General features: G+C 36.3%; 1 protein-coding gene across 2 annotated transcripts in view; it reads left to right on the plus strand.

The window, feature by feature from the left end:
* TEX10 (testis expressed 10) overlaps positions 1-24354 on the plus strand; it is a 56585-nt gene that overhangs the window by 18473 nt on the left and 13758 nt on the right. The window contains exons 6-11 of one of the 2 annotated variants that reach the window (XM_032634577.1): positions 2041-2279; positions 3010-3145; positions 4651-4826; positions 6487-6664; positions 12049-12137; positions 13665-13798. In XM_032634577.1, the coding sequence (XP_032490468.1) occupies positions 2041-2279; positions 3010-3145; positions 4651-4826; positions 6487-6664; positions 12049-12137; positions 13665-13798 (952 nt within the window). The remainder of the gene's footprint in view (positions 1-2040; positions 2280-3009; positions 3146-4650; positions 4827-6486; positions 6665-12048; positions 12138-13664; positions 13799-24354) is intronic. The other variant, XM_032634578.1, reaches the window with a different exon arrangement.

Here is a 24354-nt window from a genome sequence, read left to right on the forward strand (position 1 = left end):
CCCTGGGCTTTGTTTGACTTTTCCCTGTGAGGCCTCTAAAAGGTTACTTCATTTTTCCAGCCTTTTCTTTGGAATTGGCGGTTGCCCTCAGGTCTTGCTTTATTTTAGATTTGGGGACCCAGTAAATGTTCATTATCTTGTTAGCTCTTGAATGCTTTTGAGTTGTTAAAAACTATTTCATCCAGCTTTTAAAAGTTATTTTCAGGAAGGGGATTAGTTCTAATTACCTGCTGTGTCATTGAAAATGAGAGTATCCCCAGTGGCCTGCCTCCCTTTTATAGAATTGGTGGTCGGCTTATTTAGACTTTAAAATTTTGTATAAATTATTGGAGGAGCAGGATGAATTCTCCCAAGTTTGCAGTGTCGACTGAGACCTTCCAGACAGTAATAGATTATGTTGCTTGAGGTAAACTTAGGTAGATCTTGGAAAGCTCTACCTTTGTTGAAGAAATGCTGCAATTGAGTTTTTGTGTGGTCTAGTTAGTGTAAAATGTGCCTTGGTTTTGGGTGCTGAGCAGTTTGCCAAAGAGAACCTACTAGTAATTTTGGGTTTGTGGTATAGATTGCTAGTTGTCTGTCTCAGCTTTCATTCATTCTCCCCTCTCTTAGTGATGGAATTTCCAGGTTTTAGCTGGGCATATGATTATACAAAATAAAAACTAGATTTCCTAACTTCTTTTGTAGTTAGGAGTGGTCATGTGGGTAATTTCTATTTGAATAGCTCCGACTCCTCCGTCCAGTGTCAGACTTATACATTGAGTTGTTTGATGGCCATCTCTGCCTGGATTTATACCAGAGACACTTTAAGCTCAACATGTTAAAGGTAGAATTTATTTTCTAGATATTTGCTCCTCTCTGCCACTTCATCTCCATTTCCCAGTCAGCAGTGCTAGAACCCTCGATTCTTCCAATCCTCATCATCCCATCCTCATCATCCCAAAACTCACATACATGTATACATTTAAGCAGACTTCAAACCCAGCTAATTTTTATTCTTCCTAAATGTCCCCCTTTCTCCCAATCTGTACCAACATTGGTTCTTGCACTTGTCGTGTCTTGCCTGTATCCATCTGAAACAACTTTTCAAGCATGTTACTCCTGTGCCTGCAGAGTTGATTTCAGTGTCCTTAGCCTTCAACTGTTTGTTATCTGGTCCCATTTTACTTTTTTAGGCTCATTTGTCATTCCTAGCCCTACATTTGATCCCCCTGATAGCACCAGATTTTTAAAATTTTCCTTCCCATGTATTTGTGGTTCCTTACTACTATGTCCTTGCATGCCTAATCCAGGATTAACTTTTTCTTTTAAAATAAGTTAGTTTGAGGTTTTTAAAAACTTTAATCAACTGTACATGTTTCTGAACATGAAAATGTTCAGAATTGAATACTGTTGAATACATTGTAGCCTGAAATAAGTATTTATATCCTAAGTTGCAAATTTTGTTAAGATATTCTATTTAAAGGTTTTTTTTTTTTGAAATTTCTTTGAAGCTTTGAAAGAAATGTGTTTTATTTGGCTAGAAAAAAGTGATTTTAATGTGTGAGTCATAAAATTAAGTCGTTTCAGAATAGTGCTTATCTGGACCAGTCTCCTATTTCACACATAAGGAAATTGTGGCCGGGAGAAATTAGTGTTTCTGTTAAGTCAAACTGAGTTAGAAGCAAAATCAAGGTCTACTGTGACCTCCATCCTAATATAAGTATCTGCTTAAAGAAAATCTTCCAAGTGTGTTGAGGTTTTCAAGTCTTCTTACCTCCAAGTTACATCTAGGATTACCAGGCAATGTTACAAGAGCCTGTACTTTTTGTGTGAATAGCAGCTTGGGTAATGAACTGAACAATATGCATTCTTTATGTCTTAACAAGCCTGATTTCATAATGAATGGTTTATTTACAAAACAGTGGCTTTATATTCCCGACTTCTTGGCAGTTTATCCTAGGAGGAATATTTTTTGACCCACTGATTATTTTAAGTATTCTAAGTGAAGCAGGCATGGTAGATATAACACTTAGAGATGTGTGTGTCTTTGTTTGTTTTTAGCATCAAGCATTGCACGATTCTCTCCAATAATGTAGATCATCTCTTACTGAATTTAACACTGTCTGATATCATGGTCTCCCTGGCAAATGCCTCAACTTTGCAGAAGGATTCCAATTGGATAGAAATGATAAGGAAATTTGTAACAGAGACCCTTGAAGATGGCTTTAGGCTAAATAGTAAGCAGCTGAACAGATTGCTTGGGGTCTCGTGGAGGTTAATGCAGATACAACCAAACAGAGGTAGGTGTTACTGCTTTGTCCTTATATAAGAGGAGCTCTTATGCATGCTATTTAGAGTCTTAGCTTTGAGTTAATGACTTTCAAACATTTCACGTAGTCAAGTTATTTACATTCAAGCCATGAAAGGTAGCTAGCATAATTATAAAGGAATATCTACTTGAACACTGAAATCATTTATGGCTCAGAGCATCCCTTTCTCAGTGAGTAGGTCCACTCTGAAGTTAATTGGTAGGATTTCTACTAGATTACAGAGTTGGAGTGAAAGGAGGTAGGTGTTATTAAGATGAAATGACAGTGAGTCTAATGATGAAGAAATACTCTCTTCTGATGTAATTTGACTAGAAATTGATGAATCCTGCTTATCTTTTTACCTTTCATGTAGCTTGAAGTTATGTTGCATTAAGTCAGTTTTTAGTGTGACTTACTAATTCTTTTCATTCAGAAACAGAGCTTTCCTGTTTGGTTTCCAGCTTATCCACCTTTCTAGTCTGGTTTTTGTCATCCCTGCCTAGGTTTGTTGTCTCTTAGGAAAATTTACTCTGCAGTCTCTGGTTGGTTTGACTTTCGTATTAGTCAGGCTATTACTGTAGGATTTTGATAGTAGTCATCAGTTTGTGTCTAAGGTCTGCTTTGTCATAGGAGCAAAGTAAAGTACTTTTGTGCTTTTTAGAATTAGGGGGCTGTTGAAGAAACATTTTTGAATCATATGCAGTTTTTTTCTTTTTTTTAGAGGCTACGGAGTCTCTTATTAAGGCAGTTTATACATTGTATCAGCAGAGAGGCCTTCTCCTTCCAGTTCGGACTCTGTTACTGAAGTTTTTCAGTAAAATCTATCAAAAAGAAGAACTGAGATCTTACAGAGTCAGGTAAAGTTTCCTTTGTTATTTTGCCTTTCTTTTTCTCACCAAGTTATTTTGTAGGCTTTTAAAATAATAGACTAGATGGGGTGATTAAATCTTTGGAGAAATTCACTCTTTATATCCTATTTGGTTGCATTTAAGAAAAGAGAAGAAATTTAATTTTATAAAGGAGCATACATAATAGTGCCAGTAATCTTTATATGCATAACTGAGCAGATAAAAGTCTCTTTGAGCATATATTTCCATTTGTCCATTTACCAGCTAAAGGGCAGTTGGAACAACCTGTAGCAGCCTCAGCCTTTTCTTTTGCCTCCCATAAAAATTATGGAGGTTTAACAGCTGGTCCTTAGTGACATATTTGAGATATACGGTATAAGGATGAGGGCAGTAGAAGAGGAGGTGTGAAATGGGTGAAGGGGATTAAGAGCTACAAACTTAGTTATAAAGTAAATAAGCCACGGGGATGTAATATGTAGCATAAGGAATAATAATACTGTAATAACTTTGTATGGGGACAAATGGTGACTTATCATGGTGATCATTTGTAATGTATGCATATGTCAAATTATTATGTAGTATATACCTGAAACTAACATATAATACTGTATGTTAAAAATATTTCAGTAGATTTTTTAAAAATGAGGGCAGCAAAAGATGAGAAGGTTTCTGGCTTAGTTTGGTGCTACCAGCTGAAATAGACAACACAAAGAATAGAACTAAGGAATCAGGTTTTTGATATGGTGAGTTTGAGGTTTATTTGGGATAGTCGGGAAGAGGTGTTTGGGTGGAACGTAGAGATTCGGGATACATAGGTGGTTGTTAGAACGTATTTGAGTCTTTACTGTAAGTCAGGTGCTTTTCTTAATCTCTCAATACTCATATTTGAAGTGTAGGTACTATTGGCTTCTGTCTTAACAAAAGGAAACGGATTCTTAGGTTAAATAATCTGGTGAGTGTCATGCAACAAAGGGCAGTGGAACCAAGACTTAAGTTCAGGTCTGTCTGACTACGAAGGTCATGCTTAGTTAAGTCACTAAGGGGGACAGCAAAAGTGATTGCTGTTACCTGAGTAAGGAGACATTAGAGCATTAGCAAGTATATAAAAGAACTGAAATATGAAATAACACAAGTTTGAAGTCATTTAATGTGGGGGCACCCTACACTGAATGCATCAATGACTTAATGTAGTGTAATAATGAACGCTAACTAGTATAAATAGTTCACGAAGAGTTAAGTAGTGTCTGTGTCCTTTAAGATAAAAATACAGTTTACATACTGCCGCAAATCACATGAACTTTTAATATAGTGGGTAAAACTTTAGAAACTGCTATAGTGAAATAAATGATGCCGGCCATCTTGTAGGCTCTCACATGTTTAAATAAGTAAATGTGGTGTTATTGGTAGATGATTTGTCACTTTGTATGGTGTTTTAAACTAAAAATATTCTTTGTTTAAATTAATTCCCATTGTCTTTGAAAATTACACTTTATTTCATTTTTCCTTGACCTTAGGTATCGTAGTAAAGTGTTATCCCGTTGGTTGGCTGGTTTACCATTGCAACTTGCTCATCTTGGCTCCCGAAACCCTGAGCTCTCAACACAGCTTATTGACATTATCCATACCGCTGCAGCACGAGCAAATAAAGAATTACTAAAAAGTTTACAAGTTACTGCTCTCCGAATCTATGGTAAGAGTTTTGTTTAACTATGTAAGTAATAATTGGTCTATCCCAATTTAGGAGAGACGTTTCAAAGGGGGAGCTCTTTAGGTTTGCTTTTCCTTTAAATTATTATAAATTAATTATACCATGGGAAAATTAACAAAACATCAAACAGTAAATTCATTTTCAGTAGTATTATCTATTAGAATAGTTCTAGAAATTAATGGTTATAGATGCTTCTTGCATTCTTTTTTTAAAATTTATGTATTTTTGTCTGCTTTGGATCTCTGTTGCTGTGTGCGGGCTTTCTCTAGTTGCAGCGAGCAGGGGTTACTCTTCGTTGTGGTGCACGGGCTTCTCATTGTGGTGGCTTCTCGTTGCAGAGCGCGGGCTGTAGGCATGCAGGCTTTAGTAGTTGTGGCACTCAGGCTCAGTAGTTGTGGCTCGTGGGCTCTAGAGTGCAGGCTCAGTAGTTGTGACGCACGGGCTTAGTTGCTCCGCAGCATGTGGGATCTTCCCAGACCAGGGATTGAACCCGTGTCCCCTGCATTGGCAGGCGGATTCTTAACCACTGCGCCACCAGGGAAGCCCCTTAAATTGTCTTTTAAGCCACATGTTACTCACAAATTCAAAACTGATCAGGTATTTTTATAAAGTTCCTTTGAAGCTTTGGTGGCAAATTTTACTTACTTAACCATAATGGATATCTTGTATGACTTTCATCTATTAATAACTTTTTTATTTATCACTGAAACTTTCATTTTTTAAGCAAAAATATCAATAAAGCATACTAGGATATATATATAATTTATATTTATTATTGGGATATAATTCATATACCATAAAATTTGCCATTTTACAATGTACAATTCTTTGATTTTTTAACATAGTCCCACGATTGTGCAATAGTGTTCATTATCTAATTCCAGAATATTTTTATCACCCCAAAAAGAAACTGTACCATTAGTAAGTCCCTCCCTACTTTATCCTTCCCCACCTCCTGGCAGCCCCTAATCTTCTTTTCTGTCTCTGTGTATTTGCTTATCCTGGACATTTTTTATAGATGGAATTATACAATATGGGTCCTTTGAGTCTGGCTTCTTTCACTTAATATACTGTTTTTAGGATTCATCTATGTTATAGCATATATCAGTACTTTATTTCTTTTTAATGTTGAATAGTACTCCATTGTGTGGATATACCACTTATATTTATCCATTCATTAGGTGATAGACATTGGTTTGTTTCCACCTTTTGTGGGTAATATTTTAAAATCTGTATTTTTCGGTATCGCTCATATGTGGGGTTGTGTGTGTGTGTGTACACAGATAGGTCTTTGGCTTTAAGTCGATATTATAATTGTCACTGTTTGGCAGAAGTGCTTGTTTTTTACCATTTTGCTTTTTCTCCAATCCCGTTAACCACATCATAGTTTTTATTTCAAATAACACATTCGAAAGTTATGAAATTAATAGAGTGTTAAACATATCTTTAAATAATGATGTATTCAGTGTTTTACTCTAGACAGTACCTTAAGCCATACATACATGCTTTGTGAAAAAACTTTTTTCCATGTAATTGATGTATTAGAATTCAACATAACACAGTGAAAGTAATCACTTAATCTGCTTTATTAACTCTGGTTTGTATATCTTTTTTAGTTTAACTTATCTTCTTACCCCACTAGATCCACAAGAAGGCACTGTGGTGGTTCTCCCAGCAGAGTCTCAACAGCTTTTGGTCCAGCTTGTATATTTTCTACCCAGTCTGCCTGCTGATTTGCTTTCTCGGTTAAGTCGTTGCTGTATTATGGGAAGACTCAGTTCAAGTTTGGCTGCCATGCTTATCGGGATACTGCACATGAGGTAGCATGCTCAAGTGAGCTGTATTTTAAGTGTATAATCTTCCCCCCACCACCCTCTGTCCTTTTACTGGCAATTCATGAACTATAGAGGCTTTTTAAAATACTGCTCCTCCCTTCATTTGCTCTTAATGCAACAGTTAAAACTGTCGATACTATTATTAGTTAGAGGAAGTTCACTAGAGTAAGACTGTTTCACATTATTTGTTTAGTGACTTGTGTAGGAGGATTGGAACAAGGGTTAAAATTATCAAAAGTATGCAGTAAGAAACCATAAATAAGACCAAAAGACAACCCTCAGAATGGGAGAAAATATTTGCAAATGAAGCAACTGACAAAGGATTCATTTCCAAAATTTACAAGCAGCTCATGCAGCTCAATAACAAAAAAACAAACAACCCAATCCAAAAATGGGCAGAAGACCTAAATAGACATTTCTCCAAAGAAGATATACAGACTGCCAACAAACACATGAAAGAATGCTCAACATCATTAATCATTAGAGAAATGCAAATCAAAACTACAATGAGATATCATCTCACACCAGTCAGAATGGCCATCATCAAAAAATCTAGAAACAATAAATGCTGGAGAGGGTGTGGAGAAAAGGGAACACTCCTGCACTGCTGGTGGGAATGTGAATTGGTACAGCCACTGTGGAGAACAGTATGGAGGTTCCTTAAAAAACTACAAATAGAACTACCATATGACCCAGCAATCCCACTACTGGGCATGTACCCTGAGAAAACCATAATTCAAAAAGAGTCATGTACCAAAATGTTCATTGCAGCTCTATTTACAATAGCCCGGAGATGGAAACAACCTAAGTGTCCATCATCGGATGAATGGATAAAGAAGATGTGTCACATATATACAATGGAATATTACTCAGCCATAAAAAGAAACGAAATTGAGCTATTTGTAATGAGGTGGATAGACCTAGAGTCTGTCATACAGAGTGAAGTAAGTCAGAAAGAGAAAGACAAATACCGTATTCTAACACATATATGTGGAATTTAAGAAAAAAAAATGTCATGAAGAACCTAGGGGTAAGACAGGAATAAAGACACAGACCTACTGGAGAACGGACTTGAGGATATGGGGAGGGGGAAGGGTGTGCTGTGACAAAGTGAGAGAGTGGCATGGACATATATACACTACCAAACGTAAGGTAGATAGCTAGTGGGAAGCAGCTGCATAGCTCTGTGCTTCGTGACCACCTGGAGGGGTGGGATAGGGAGGGTGGAAGGGAGGGAGACGCAAGAGGGAAGAGATATGGGAACATATGTATATGTATAAACGATTCACTTTGTTATAAAGCAGAAACGAACACACCACTGTAAAGCAATTATACCCCAATAAAGATGTTAAAAAAAAAAACGTATGCAGTAAGGGTTCAGTGGCAGGTGAGAGCACTGTGCTTAAAACCTTTGGTGTTACGAAATGGCAGTACAGACCTTCCTTTCTGGAAGGGAGCTCAGAATTTAATGTAGCTGACGAAATAAATAAGTTTGTAGACTCAGACAAGGAATCACTTGAAATATCTTTGTGTGTGCGCATGTGTGTGTGTGTGTGTGTGTGGCAAAATATACATAACATGAAACTTACCATTTTAACCAGTTTTAGGTATACAGTTAAAACTGTTCAGTGGCATTAAGTGCATTCATATTGTTGTGCAACCAGCACCACTGTTCATCTCCAGAACTTTTCATCATCCCAAACTGAAACTCTGTACTAATCATTTCCCCTTCCCCCAGCCCCCGTTTACCACTATTTTATCTTCATGATTTTGATTATTTTAGGTAACCTCATATAAATGGAATCATACCATATTTTCCTTTTGTGTTTTGCTTAGTTCACTCAGTGTAACTTTTCAGGGTTCATGCATATTGTAGCATGTTTCACGGTTTCCTTTTTTAAGTTTGAATATTCAGTATTCCATTATACCACATTTTGTTTATTCATCTGTTGATGGACTCTTGGTTGTTTCTACCCTTTGGCTATGGTGAATAATGCTGCTGTGAACACTGGTGTACAGATACCTGTTTGACTCCTTTTCATTCTTTTGGCTATATACCCAGAAGTGGAATTGCCAGATCATATGGTAATCTGTTTAATTTTTCAAGGAACTGCCATACTGTTTTCCATAGTGACTGTACCATTTTACTCTGAAAGGTCTTATAACTAATAGTGTTTCGTATTGCGAGTGTTCAGAATATTCTTAAAAATTTCATGTCTGTATCAGGTATGGTACTTTAGTATTCAGCAATACTTGTTAATGATTGTGGCCTATGGACAGGGTCTGATACGGTTTTAGGCATAACTGAAAATGTAAAGCCTAGCTTCCTTGTGGTTTCTTGTACAGATCCCCTATCCCAGTTCAATAGGAGTAGCTCACGTTATTAGTAGATTTTCTTTAGTTTTGTTTGCCAGTCTCTTCATACCAGTATAGGACATACGTTTGAGTGTTGTCACCTAGAATGTGCTTCATAACTGATAACATCTCCTTTTAGCAAAAGAGAGCTGTTTGCAATGTGTTGTTTGTATGTGAAAATTCAAGGTTTATTTCTGTGTTCATGTGCATTAAAGAAAGACTTGGTCTTAATTTGAAGTACTCTAAACATTTATTAGTTTCCCATGTTTTCCTTTCTTAGAAATTAAAAAACAAAACAAAAAAAACCCAAAGCCCTGCTCTTTGTCTAGTGCAGCACGTAATGCTAGGCCTTTAAAGAAATGTTATTTCTTTTCTTATAACTTAAGTGGTTTCAAGTTAGTAAAACTTCCAGTGGAGGGCACTGTTCCTTTGATATACTATTGAAGGCTCTGTTTTAACATTCATTTAAAAGCACCTTTTGAACACTTCTTGAAATTGATTCTCTTTGGAAGCTGTATTTAATATCTTTATCAGTTATGATTGACTTATGCTTAATAACTTTTGTCAAGGATTTTTTTCAAAAGTTTTTTTTACTTTTTGTGGATTTGTGGTGAGTATTGAGAAAATCTGTTAATTTACAAATAATGGTCATAGGGGTTTATTAATTATTAAGAGCAGAATGTCATTGTAGTTAAAAGTCCACTAAGTTAAATTTTGCTTTTTAGTATTTGCACAGAGTCTGTTAGTAGACTTCTCTTTCTATAGATGTATTGTTCCTATTCAAATTAATCTCTCTTAAAAAATAAAACAAAATTGGAACTTTTCAGCTTTCTCAGGCCAGTGGCATTATTATTGTATCACTTTTCCTAGATTTAGAATTTAAGAATTTTAAGAATATTTCCGTAGAAATAACCTGGGTTATTTCATATGTTTAGTTTTCTCTTCAAAATATCCCTTTCTGTCCCTGATCATGACTATAAACTAGCCAGCTTTTTCATTATCTCCCACCTGTACTATTACAGCAAGTAGTCTTGCTTCTTAGTCCCATCTATTTTGTGCATTGTTGCCAGATTAATTTTCCTGAAATGTTCCTTTAATTTCTGATTTTCATCTGTTACATTAATTGGACTGTGAGATCTAGTTCACTTCAGGTACTGTTCTGTTGCTCTGCTGTCTGTATCTGAGAGACTTTAAGAGCAGGTTACCAGCAAAGAATATCTGTGTTCCATGTGTGAAAAACTCATCAGCTAAAAAACCGTTGGTCTTCATTTTATCTTTTAAAAAGTGTACTTAGAATTCCTGCTCCTACCTTTTTTACCATCTACTTAGAGCTTTTTGAGTTTGATTTTTTTCCCCCCATCTGTGTTGTTCTACTGGCCTTTACTCATTCCTTATCCTCTCTGCTCCTAGTTTATTTACAGCTGGGTTGGGGAACATAAGACGTAAATGTGGAAAGGTAATGTACACTGTTAGATAAAAATATCAGAGAAGGGAGAAGTTCTTGGACTGAGAAATTTGGCTTGGTTTTTTTTTTTTTTTTTGCGGTACGCGGGCCTCTCCCGTTACGGAGCACAGGCTCCAGACGTGCAGGCTCAGCGGCCATGGCTCACAGGCCTAGCCGCTCTGTGGCATGTGGGATCTTCCCAGACCGGGGCATGAACCCGCGTCCCCTGCATCGGCAGGTGGACTCTGAACCACTGCGCCACCAGGGAAGCCCCTGGCTTGGTTTTTAAGTAGGGTGAATATGTGAGCTGGACTGCCAGGAACAGTTCTAGTTTACTTTTTGTCCCAGCATGTTTAGTAATAGCATCCCCTTTTACTCTCAGAAGTGTTCTGGCTTGGACAGTATATATATTCATCATAGTTTTAAGGACAGCGTGATATATTGCTTGTCTTTTGTCCAAACTAGACTCTTACATGGATTTCCTACCCCCTTTAGCCACTGGATGGCACAGTTTTCACTGGGTTCAAGAGGATATTAGTTTGTTTTCTAATCATCATTTTGTACTCCTTTCCATTGAGCATCTCTGATGTTTTATAGACTCTTAGCTTGCGATATTCCCTCCATAGCCCTTTGCTTATTGTGAGAATGATAATCAGAAGAGTGTTTCCATTATTTTTAACTCCCCAACTTTTAAGAATGTTAATAAATACAATTATTTCATAGGTAAAAAGTTTTTAGTGCTTTTAGTTGAATTAGAAATTTCTAATTTTGTGTGACATTTATTCAGATTTCTGTGATAAAAATTAGTAGTCTCAGCTTGTTGGATCTGATCATTCTCAGCTTTTTTTTTTTTTTTTTTTTTTTTTGCTATATCCATGGTTGACATTTGCTCTATTCCTTCTTAGACTTACCTTGAAGAGAGTTTTTAAAGGAGTCACTGGAAACTGATCTTACAGCAGGAACCAACTAATCCTCATTTAATGAGAAGCTGCTGTACATTTAGCTATTCCCTGGAGTCCCCTACCAGTACTTCAGCCACAATATTGTGAAGTAGACCTAGTTACAACTTTGAAAAGAATAGGAACACATAGTTATCTTAGAGTGGCTTTAAATTGAAGTATTCTTTGCCTAATTAAGATACTTTTGCTTAGGTAGGAAGCAGGAACTTGTTTGAACTTAACTCATTTATGTAAGCAAGGTAAGACTTTATAAAAAATCAAGCAGTAAATACATAGCAGCTGAACATACTACTGAAAAGGAAAACTTTATCTTGGCTCCTTGAGTCTGATTTTCAAGTGGTGTGGAAAATTTTTTAAGTTTGTACGATATTTGTGGACCAATTATGCTTTTCAGTGAAACTTTACATAAATATAAATAAGTTAAAAGTTACATTTTCCATATTGTGGTACTTGAACCCTTATATATAAAGTTAATACGTACTGTGGATTTTGTTTAAGCTATTAAATTAGACTTGTTTTCAATAAAGAAAAATGGTTATATATACTGTGCTTTTATTCTTGAGTCTTCAAGTGGTCACTTCTCATAATAGTTCTCCCATTGTTTATTATAGATCATCATTTTCTGGATGGAAGTCTTCAGTTAAAGACTGGTTGATGAGTGATGTGGACTATTTCAGCTTCCTATTTTCAACACTTACAGGTAACCACATTGATCTGCCAAGTTAAGGAAAGGAAAAAAGCCTAGTATGAAGATTCTTCTGAGATTTACTCTCATACCTGTTTGGCTCTAAGATTTGAACCCCATTGCATACTTGAAAAAGTTGATGAACAGAATAGCCATTTTAAACATGTTTGAAATGTTTAACATGATAGGAAGGATATCAGATTTCAATTAGCCATTTTTTGCATTCCATTGACCTCAAAGCAAAATTAGTAAAATGAGTCTAGAAATGTTATAAGTTCGATTTCTAAGTATTATTACTATGGTTTTAAATGATGTACTGTCTCAGTATTTTTGTTTTGTACTTGGATGATGAAGATGAGAATCTTTGAAATTTTCTGAAGACTTGAAATTTGGAGACTTAGTATGTTAAGTCAGAATCCAAAAAAATCTTGACAGGTTCTGATAAGGAGCTGAATCTAGCAAGATAAATATTGTGTAAAAGATAAAAGTAGACTCCTACACGTTTGATAGTTTTGGATGTACACATTTGCGATGGAGGTGAAGGCTTTATGTTTTAATAGTAGTACTGGTCAAAAGGTTTAGTGGTTTTAGGAAACTCATTAGGAATCAGTAGTGGGGTGTGGCTTCCAAACTAGATGATGACTCTCTAGGGCGTGTTCACAGAAATATAGTTATCTGAAAACATCAAAGCAGGTAGCTAGAGTCAGACCACATTGCAAGTATTCTGATCATTCCAAGAGTTATCTTTCAGGAGGGACTTTGGCACGTTGTCTGTATAGGTCAGGCCAAGTGTAATAGAGGTGGTAAGAGAATCAGAAATTTTATTATGTAAGGTATGGTTGAAGGAACTGCATTATTGAAAAAAAAAGACTTAGGAGGGTGGAGTAGTTTTAAAACATTTGAAGGGCTATTATGTAAGAGAATATAGAGTTTGGTATATGTATGAATGAGTATATTATTTTACTTTTTCAATAGCTTTTTTAAACCTACCATTAATTAGAACAATGATGCCTTTCACAGGCACCTTTATTTAAGTAAAGGTAGTAATGCCCCCAATATTAGGGGTAAAACCTGTTTCTTGCTTTATTACAGATTGAGTCAGGTTACATTCTTTGTGAACATAATTATATGAATTTTACTACATTACATTACATTGCTAGCATTTTATTTTTAAAAATACTACACATGAAATACAGAAATTCAGAGGAGACAAGGTAGCTTAAAGAAGAATTTAACTTGAAGATACATGTCATCTGTTTTTAAAAAATTAATAAAGAATGTCACGGGCTTCCCTGGTGGCGCAGTGGTTGAGAGTCTGCCTGCCGATGCAGGGGACACGGGTTTGTGCCCCGGTCCGGGAAGATCCCACGTGCTGTGGAGCGGCTAGGCCCGTGAGCCATGGCCGCTGAGCCTGTGCGTCCGGAGCCTGTGCTGCGCAACGGGAGAGGCCACAACAGTGAGAGGCCCGCGTACCACAAAAAAAAAAGAAGTCACTTGCCTTGTGATTTATTTATTTATTGGCTTTCTTTATACCCAAATTAGGGTTTTCAAAAGAGGAGCTGACTTGGCTTCAGAGCCTTCGAGGAGTTCCTCATGTCATCCAGACACAGCTTTCCCCTGTGCTGCTTTACCTTACTGACTTGGATCAATTTTTACACCATTGGGACGTAACAGAGGTAATTGTCCATTTTAAAAGAAACTCATAATTATTAGAATTCAGTTAATCAACCACCAACAGTTGCTGTATGTCAGGGTTGCCTTGTGTAAGATACTTTCAGAGATTCAGAGTAGTATAAAACACAATCCATGTTCTGAAAGTGCTTATGATCCTTGGATAGAAGATGTATATTTCTAAAAGTATTTTCATTATAAGTTATGCCAATACAATAGAATAAATTAGCAGTTTGAACGATAGAGACAAATTTATTTTCTCTTGTCTAGCATAGGGAAGAAAGGATGGATCCATCTATGGAAAAGAGGAAAGGCTTCATAGAAAAGGAAGAATTTGACTTAGGTATTGAAGGATGAATAAGAGTTAGGGTAGGATTTGGTATCCTGAAGGTGGGTTTTTCTAATCAGAAGAGATTATTCGGCATTTCCTTTGGTTTTAAGAATTAGTATATAGTTTAGCAGAGTTAAATTTTAAACCCTAATTTCTCCTTAAATTTTTAAGTTCAACTTACAAATCTTATCTTTTAGATAAATATAGTAAATTTAAAGGGAGACTTTGATTATATTTTATTCCTTTTACAAACTATTTAAAACTTTAAAACTGTTTAAATAACTTAATATATTCACTATTCGTCAAGTAGTTCAGTTTTTTGACAAATCTTCACAAATGTTACAGTAAATCTTAAATATCTAATAAATTTATGTAAGTATGATAAATCTTAATATCTTTAAGTTTCGGTACTGTTTGTAGTGAAATTCAAATTAAAACCACAAGTCTAGGGGCTTCCCTGGTGGCGCAGTGGTTGAGAGTCCGCCTGCCGATGCAGGGGACGCGGGTTCGTGCCCCGGTCTGGGAGGATCCCACATGCTGCAGAGCGGCTGGGCCCGTGAGCCATGCCTGCTGGGCCTGCGTGTCCGGAGCCTGTGCTCCGCAGCGGGAGAGACCGCGGCAGTGAGAGGCCCACGTGCCCAAAAAAAAAAAAAAAAAAAAAAAACCACAAGTCTAAATTAATTATTGATATGTTTTAAATTGGAATTACAGGGCTGATTTTTTACCCTAATAGTCAAAATTGTCTTCTGTGTTACAAATATGTAAAGTAAATATGTAAAAACATCCTAACTGTTAATACTAAGGATTTGAGTCTCTAAAAACATGTATCTGTTAGTTAATTTCTGTTTATTTCTTCAGTTTGTTTCTTTGCATTGGAAAGGTACTTGCCCAGTAGGAATGTCATTGTGTCATCCCAAATAATTTTGGTTTGAACCTTGCAAATTCTGAGGTTATGTTCTCTGCTGGCCAATTTTTTTTAATGATTCAGAAGGTTTTTGGTTAGGACATTGACTATATATTCTTTTCTTGTAACTCCTAATTGCTAGGCCATAAGTCTTTTTTTTTTTTTTTTTTTTTTTTAACTGCTTTGTCAGTGTTCTCAACAAGGTAGTCTCTAGAACCTACATCTATTTTGTTGCTATACCAATTGATTTTATTAAAATCAACTGATCTATTTACTACTTCTTTCATTCTGTTCCTGAATACTCTTCATTTTCTTCCTGTCCCTTAGGGCTATACCTTTTGTAGATGTTTAACACATTTCTCTCATGGTTTTGTTTGACTCTGATCACAATACTTAAGTCATGCCAATGACACTTTGTTCTTTTTATTACCCTGGTGCCTATATATATGAACATATATAGGCTCTCAAAAAATAGTGGATTTTAAAAAGTGAAAAATAATGAATTGGATAACCAACCTAATTATTTAATATCTGAAATTTTATATTAATCCATAGTAAGTGAAGAGAGCTAAGAAAGACTGAGATTGAGGCCTTGAATACTACATTGGGGGGGGGCTTCCCTGGTGGCGCAGTGGTTGACAGTCTGCCTGCCGATGCAGGGGACACGGGTTTGTGCCCCGGTCCGGGAAGATCTCACATGCCGCGGAGCGGCTAGGCCCGTGAGCCATGGCCGCTGAGCCTGTGCGTCCGGAGGCTGTGCTCCGCAACGGGAGAGGCCACAACAGTGAGAGGCCCGTGTACCGCAAACAAAAAACTACATTGGGAAGTTTAGTTTTGCCAACAGTAGTATTGGTAGTTGTTTTGTAGGACAGACTGTTTCTAATGTTTTTCAGCTGTATCATGCTGTATTGGAAAAACCATTGTATGGGGATAAGTGGGCCCCAGATCCCCGGCATAGATTTGTTAGTGTCTAGTTTGGTAACTTGGACAACTGCATTAATCTTCCTCTGACAATTATCTGTGTAAAGCCAAGACACAATTGTCATGAAAATGTGATCAGTTATATTTCTGAGTGTACATTTGGCAAGAACATGTATTAAACTTCAAGGTTGCTGTCTGAAATGTTAAGACATACATTAGAAAAAATCTGAAAGTTTTGGTTTTAGTTTTTGAAGTTCTTAAGTAAAGATTTCAGTTTTATTTTGGATAAAATTTGCCATATTTAAGTTGGCCTCTTCATGTGAAATTACTTGAAATATACAGTTTTTGACAGCCTTAGTATAAAAATTTATTTTTCTAATTTTTTTTGGAGTATTATCACAAAGTACAATTTAGAAGAATAGAAGGATAATAGTAAAAAGTGTTCCTCCATTCCCTATCTCCCAGCCATCTGTTTTCCCTCCCTAGTTTCTAAATGTAGTCTTTTTTTTTCTTAATTTTTATTGGAGTATAGTTGCTTTACACTGTTGTGTTAGTTTCTGCTGTACAGTAAAGTGAATCAGTTATATGTATACTTATATCCCCTCTTTTTTAGATTTCCTTCCCGTTTAGGTCACCACAGAGCATTGAGTAGAGTTCCCCGTGCTATATAGTAGGTTCTCATTAGTTATCTAGTTTATACACAGTAGTGTATATATGTCAATCCCAATGTCCCAATTCATCCCACCCTCCCTCCCCACCTTGGTATCCCTAAGTTTGTTCTCTACACCCATGTCTTTGTTTCTGCTTTGCCAATAAGTTCATCTGTACCATTTTTCTAGATTCCACATAAAGCAATATTATATATTTGTTTTTCTGACTTATTTCACTCTGTATGACAGTCTCTAGGTCTATCCATGTCTGTGTAAGTGGCACTATTTCGTTCCTTTTTATGGTTAAGTAATATTCCATTGTATACATGTACCACATCTTCTTTATCCATTCCTCTGTTAAGGGACATTTAGGTTGCTTCCGTGTCCTGGCTATTGTAAATAGTGCTGCAGTGAACATTGGGGTGCATGTATCTTTTTGAATTATGGCTTTCTCCAGCTATGTGCCCAGGAGTGGTATTACTGGGTCATATGGTAGTTCTGTTTTTAGTTTTTTGAGGAACCCTCATATTGTTCTCCATAGTAGCTGTGCCAATTTACATTCCCACCAACAGTGTGTAAGGTTTCCTTCACATCCTCTCCAGCATTTATCGTTTCTAGGTCTTTTGATGATGGCCATTCTGACCGGTGTTAGGTGATAGCTCATCTAAATGTATTCTTTTAGGTAACTTCTGTGTCATCACAAATGATTACATGTATTCTTTTGGTTTTCTCCTTTTATAGAAATAACATAACTCTGTACACTGATTTGGATCACACAGTTTTCACTTAGTATATATATATATTTTTTAAAATTTCTTAATATTTTATTTATTTACTTATTTACTTACTTTTGGCTGCATTGGGTCATTGTTGCTGTGCGTGGGCTTTCTCTGGTTGTGGCGAGCGGGGGCTGCTCTTTGCTGCAGTGCACAGGCTTCTCATTGCGGTGGCTTCTCTTGTTGCGGAGCATGGGCTCAAGGCACACGGGCTTCAGTAGTTGTGGCACGCAGGCTCAGTAGTGGCTCGCGGGCTCTAGAGCGCAGGCTCAGTAGTTGTGGCGCACAGGCTTAGTTGCTCTGCGGCATGTGGGATCTTCCTGGACGAGGGCTCGAACCCCTGTCCCCTGCATTGGCAGGCGGATTCTTAACCACCGTGCCACCAGGGAAGTCCCACACTTAGTATATTTGCGATCATTTCTTCTGAAAGAATTGTATGACATTGCCATTAATGATGGAAATAGTAATTAACGGGAAAGATCACAAAGGGAAAAGGAATCTCTAGACAGAGATACTGTTTCCAAATGGAGATGTCTATTCCAGAGCCAATGAAAGGTTTTAAGGTTAATTTTATTTGTGATTTATAAAATTTTGAATGGTTTTAAAAGTTATTTTTTAACTAAGTTCTGAAGGATAATAATAAAACATTAATCTAGTTTAAGAAATAGAATGTTTTTCATTATTTTTGAAACTCCTATGTGCTTTTCCCCTGTCCCTTTAGAGTAACACTGTCTTAAATTTTATCATACTCTTGCTCCTTTATAGTTTTACCATATTAGCATGTAATTCCAAACCATATTGTTTAGTCTTACATGTCATTGAACTTTTTAAAAGTGAAATATTTTTTAGTAATTTCCTTTTTTTTCATTCAGTATACTAAGATACCCATGTTAATGTGTAAGCAGTTGTTCATTCTTTTTCGTTGCTGTGTAGCATTCCATTGTAATCAGATATCATGATTGGTTGTTTTTCATAGTTTCAGTATTTTTTTTCATAGTTTCAGTATTTTTAATCATTCCATTTTTATCTCCACTTTTGTCATGTTAGCTTTGCCTCTTATGTTTTTAACCATTTGCTCTTCAAGTTAATACAACCTGCCTTCTATACTGTACTGCTTCATGCCATAATGTAGTGTGTAATGATGTGTGAGGTTATTCTTATTTTTGTTTCTCTGTATGTAATGTGTGTTTTTTTCTCTACATGCCTTTTTTTTTTTACAAATTTTAGAGATTTTTCCTTTTATCACATTTTTTCCAGCAGTTTGATTATATTAATACCTTTTTTCAATGCTTTGAAATGTCAAATGAGTAATTTTGTTCTTTTATTTTTAAACTATTTGCAGAGACAACACAAAATTATATAATGTTACATTTATTTTAACCTACACTTCTTCCTTCATAAGGTTACTTGTCTAAACATTTCACTAACATTGTGCAATTTTAAACTGAGAAAAAGAACAAAGTTACAAGTGTGACAATTTATCAGGAATAGATTAAGTGACAGCTGTAACTAGAATCAGAATTAGATTATTTTAATAATTCCAGGAAGAGTATAATTTACAAAATACATTTGAATGATGTTAGGAAGATAGCAGGAGGAATTATTTGCTTAGTCAAATAATTTCTTTCACTTAGTAATATTTACTTAAGCTTCCTCCATGTGTTTTCATGACTTCACAGCTTATTTCCTTTTAGCACTGAATAATATTCCATTGTCTGGTTATATCAGTTTATCCATTTACCTACTGAAGGACATCTTGATTACTTTCAGATTTTGGCAGTTGTGAATAAAGCTGCTATAAATATCTGTGTGTAGGTTTTTGTGTAGACATAAGGTTTCAACTCCTTTGGTTAAATACTAAGGAGAGCAGTTGCTGGATCATATGATAAGAGTGTATTTAATATTGTAAAAAACCACCAAACATGTTTCCAAAGTGCTGTACCATTTTGTATTTCTACCAGCAGTAAATGAGAGTTTCTGTTGCCCCACATCCTTGCTAGTATTTGGTATTGTCAGTCTTCCAGATTTTGGTCATTCTAATAGGTGTGTAGTGGTATCTCATAATTGTTTTAATTTGCATTTCCCTGATAACATGTGATGTGGAATGTTTTTTCATATGCTTATTTGTCATGTGTCTTCTTTGGTGAGGTGTCTGTTATGGTCTTTGGCTGATTTTAAAATTAGGTTATTTTCTTATTGTTGGATTTTAAGAGTTCTTTGAATATTTTGGATTTTTTCCTACTCTGTGGCTTATCCTTTCAGGCTCTTGACATTGTCTTTCACAAAACAAAAGTTTTAAATTTTAATGACATCCAACTTATCGGTTATTTCATTCATGCATTGTGCCTGTAGTGTTGTATCTAAAAAGTCATCATACTCAGGGTCATCTACATTTTTCCTCCTGTGTTATCTTCTAAGAGTTTTATAGTTTTGTGTTTTACATTTAGGTCTGTTGGGATACATTTTGAGTTAATTTTTGTGAAGGGTTGAAGGTCTGTGTCTAGATTCATTTTTTTTTTTCATATGGATGTCCAGTTATTACAGCACCATTTGTTGAAAAGACAGTCTTTTGCTCCATTGTCAAAGATCAGTTGACTATGTGGGTCTCTTTCTGTTCCATGTATTTATTTATCCTTTTGCCAGTAGCACACTATTTTGATTACTGTAGCTTTATAGTAATTTTTGAAATTGGTTAGTGTCAGTCCTTCAAATTGTTCTTCTCCTTCAATATATATTGGCTATTCTGGGTCTTTTGCCCCTTTGTGTAAACTTTAGAATCAGTTTATGGATCTCCACAAGATGACTTGGTAAGATTTTGGTTGGATTTATGTTGAATGTATAGATCATGTTGGGAAGAACTGACATCTTGACAACATTGAGTCTTCCTATCCATGAACATGGAATATCCTCCATTTATTTAGTTCTTTGATTTTGTTCATCAGAGTTTTTTAGTTTTCTTCATATAAGACCATATATATATTTTATTAGATTTATACCTAAATATTTCATTTTGGGGGGTGCTAATGTAAATCGTATTATGTTTTTAATTTCAAATTCCATTTGTTCATTGCTGATATTTAGGGAAGCGGTTTGACTTTTATATATTAATGCTGTGTCCTGCAACCTTGCTATAATTGATTGTTTCAGATTTTCTACAGAGATGAATGACCATGTGATCTGTGAACAAAGACCACCCAATGAATTTAAAATTTTAGATAATGGGTTTTTTAAACATATTTATTGGAGTATAACTGCTTTATAATGGTGTGTTTCTGCTTTATAACAAAGTGAATCAGTTATACATATATATATGTTCCCATATCTCTTCCCTCTTGCGTCTCCCTCCCACCCTCCCCATCCCACCCCTCTAGGTGGTCACAAAGCTCCGAGCTGATCTCCCTGTGCTATGTGGCTGCTTCCCACTAGCTATCTGTTTTACATTTGGTAGTGTATATATGTCCATGCCACTCTCTCACTTTGTCCCAACTTACCCTTCCCCCTCTCCATATCCTCAAGTCCATTCTCTAGTAGGTCTGTGTCTGATAATGGGTTTTTTAATCTCAACTTTTTTGGTTCATCTTCTGTTTCTCTTACATTCATTTTTCTTTAACTACTTGAATATATTTATAATAGTTGTTTTAAAGTTCTTGCCTGCTAATTCTGTCATCTCTTTTGATTGCTTTTTCCCCTGGTTATGTGGCACATTTTCATGTTTTTAGCCTGTCTAGTAGTTTTTGAGTGTATATTGGACAATGGAAATTTTATGTGGTGGATTTTGTTGTCTTTTAAAGAGTGTTTTGCTTTGTTCTGGCAGGCAGTCAAGTTACTTGAGTTATCACCTTTATCCTTTAGTGTCTTGTTTTTAAATTTTGTTGGGGTGGTTTATTAGAGCAAGTAACCTTTACTAAGGCAAGGATCAGCAAACTACAGCCCTGTAGGCCAAATCTTGGTGGCCCTATTTTTGTGCCATCCTTGAGCTAAGAGCAAGGTTTACTTTTTTTTTTTTTAATATTTATTTATTTAGGCTGTGCCGGGTCTTAGTTGTGGCATGCAGGATCTTTTTTAGTTGCGGCATGTGGACTTCTTAGTTGTGGCAGGTGAACTCTTAGTTGTGGCATGCATGCAGGATCTAGTTCCCTGACCAGGGATTGAACCCAGGCCTCCTGCATTAGGAGTGCGGAGTCTTACCCACTGGACCACCAGGGAAGTCCCTGTTTACATTTTTTTGACAGTTGTTAAAACAGAAAAAAACCCAAGAATATGTGGCAGAATCTGTATGTGACCTGCAAAGCCTAAAATATTTACTCTTTGGCCTTTTATAGGAAAAGTTTGCTAACTCCTGCCCTAGTGCTAATTTAGCCCTACTAATGATAGGTTCTCTTTCTAAGTATCATCTGAATGACTTGGTTGTTCTATGAAGACACTCCATGCTGGCTGGTTAGAACTCAAACATCTTTCTTCCCTGTTTGAGCTTTGGGAATTCTTTTGCTCACAACTCTGCTGCTTCTTTGGCCATGTGGAATTTCATCACCTTACGCATGTACAGCTTTTTATTCATCAACATATCTGAGGAGACTGGAGCTGTCTCTCAGGCAAAGAGGATAAGAATTTGGCTTTGTCAAATGGCCCCTCTTGGAGGACAGAGAATCCATTCAACCTTTTGACCATCTTGCTGAGCTGAATTGAGAAAATAGGAGACTCAAGAGGCCTCTGAGGGGCCTGATCCCCTCCAGCATTTCCCAGATTCTTAAGCTGCAAAAGCAGAGGGGCTTAAAAGCTAAGCCAGTAACCTCTGTGACTCATGGTCCTAAGGAAACAATGATTAGTTTAAGTTGCTGGCCTGGAAGTGGGTTGGGTCTTCAGTGTACACATAAGCTCTCATTGCAGACTCTTTTTTTTCTTTTAATTTTATTTATTTATTTTTGGCTGCATTGGGTCTTCGTTGCTGTGTGTGGGCTTTCTCTAGTTGCAGCGAGCGGGGGCTACTCTTTGTTGTGGTGCACGGGCTTCTCATTGTGGTGGCTTCTCTTGTTGTGGAGCACGGGCTCTAGGCACTCGGGCTTCAGTAGTTGTGGCTCTAGAGAGTAGACTAAGTAGTCGTGGCACACGGGGCTTAGTTGCTCTGCGGCATATGGGATCTTCCCGGACCAGGGATTGGACCCGTGTCCCCTGCATTGGTAGGCGGATTCTTAACCACTGCACCACCAGGGGAGCCCCTTATTGCAGACTCTTAAAGGCTGTACCTTAGTAATGGGGACACACACATACATAACATGAATATAGATTAAAGGAGAATTTCACGAAACAATTGCTGAGGACCTCTGAAAACATTGGAAACCATAAAACATTACTGAGAGATATTAAAGATGACCTAAATACATGCAGGGATATATAATGTTCATGGATTGGGAGACTCCAATATTGTACAAATAATAGCTCTCTCTAAATTAATCTATAGTACAGATTCAGTGTAATCCAGATCAAAATTAGAGCAAATGGTTTTGTGGAAATTGAAAAGGTGATTCTAAAATTTATATTGAAATACAGACGAACAAGAATAACAAGAAAATGTTGAATGAAAATAAAGCCAGAGGGCTTGTACTATCAAATATCTATTACAAAGCCATGGTAATTAAGCAGTTGGGATAATAGGAAAAAGCAAGTGGGGCACAAAAGGACTCTGAACACAAACATGCTTCCAATACTAGGGAACCCTTGGGTGGTCTTTAGAGGCAGCTTGGTTGAAGTGAGTTTGTTCCCCCCACAAAGCATGTATGTAAAGAAATACAGGGGTAAGGAAAGAGCCCCAGAATAGAGGCAGGTTGTCTATCTCTTTCTTACCGTTTTTATTATTCATTGATAATAGTTGAGACATGGCCAACAGGGGAAAGGTAAAATGTAATCTGCCAAAGGTAAATTTGACGACACTTTCTTAGAACAGTTGAGCCCTGTTTTGTAGTGTGAGTATATGGAAATTTTCATTCTGTAAATATATTCTGTGATGTAATTTTATTGGGAAGTGAAAGAATCTCTAAATCTGAATTTTAGTATTTTAATAATTATAATTTCTTGCTTTTACTTGGTCTTTTTAACATTTTAATATAGCAATAAAATGATTTTATAAAAAGTGTTAGGTGCATGACCTTTCTGTTTATTTCCTGATAAAATTAGGTAGAAAATACTTCAATGTAGAAATTAAATGTACAGAACCTTCTTAAGAAAAATGAAGTTTTATATTTTTAAAAAACCCTTAATCTCCACATTGTACTAAATTAGCATGCCTGTTCTGGAATTGTGCAGTGTGAGGTCAGGGTTCTGAAGTGTGCAAGTTTTTGTTAACACTGTAATTGCAGAAGTGAGGATTGCCTGTATTTGTGTATGTTTATGTGTGTGTATACATCTATGTGTTTATATTTTTATTTACTTTTATTTTGAAGCATTTTCAAACTTAGAGAAAAATTATAACTGCAGGACAAAGAACTGTTTTCTTAGACTATTTGACAGAGTGCCCATACCTCATACTTCAGCATACAGGCATACTTTGTTTTAAAGCACTTTGCAGATACTCTGTTTTTTACAAACTGAAGATTTATGGCAACCCTGCATCGAGGATGTCTGTTGGTGTTCATGTTTCCAACAGCATCTGTACACTTCATGTCTCTGTGTCACATTTTGGTAATTTTTGCAATATTTCAAACTTTTTCATTGTTACTGTATTTTTTATGGTGATCTGTGATCAGTGATCTTTGACATTACTATTGTAATTGTTTTGGGGCATCACGAACCATGCCCACATGAGACGGTGAACTTAATAAATGTGTGTCTTCTGACTGCTCCACCAACCAGCCGTCCCTCATCTCTCTCCCTGTTCCCTGAGACACAACAATACTGCCATTAGGCCAATTAATAACCCTACAATGGCCTATAGGTGTGTTTGAGTGAAAGGAAGAGTTGCACAACTCTTACTTTAAATCAAAAG

The sequence above is a fragment of the Phocoena sinus genome, chromosome 6 (assembly GCF_008692025.1).
Source record: "Phocoena sinus isolate mPhoSin1 chromosome 6, mPhoSin1.pri, whole genome shotgun sequence".
Lineage (NCBI taxonomy): Eukaryota > Metazoa > Chordata > Mammalia > Artiodactyla > Phocoenidae > Phocoena > Phocoena sinus.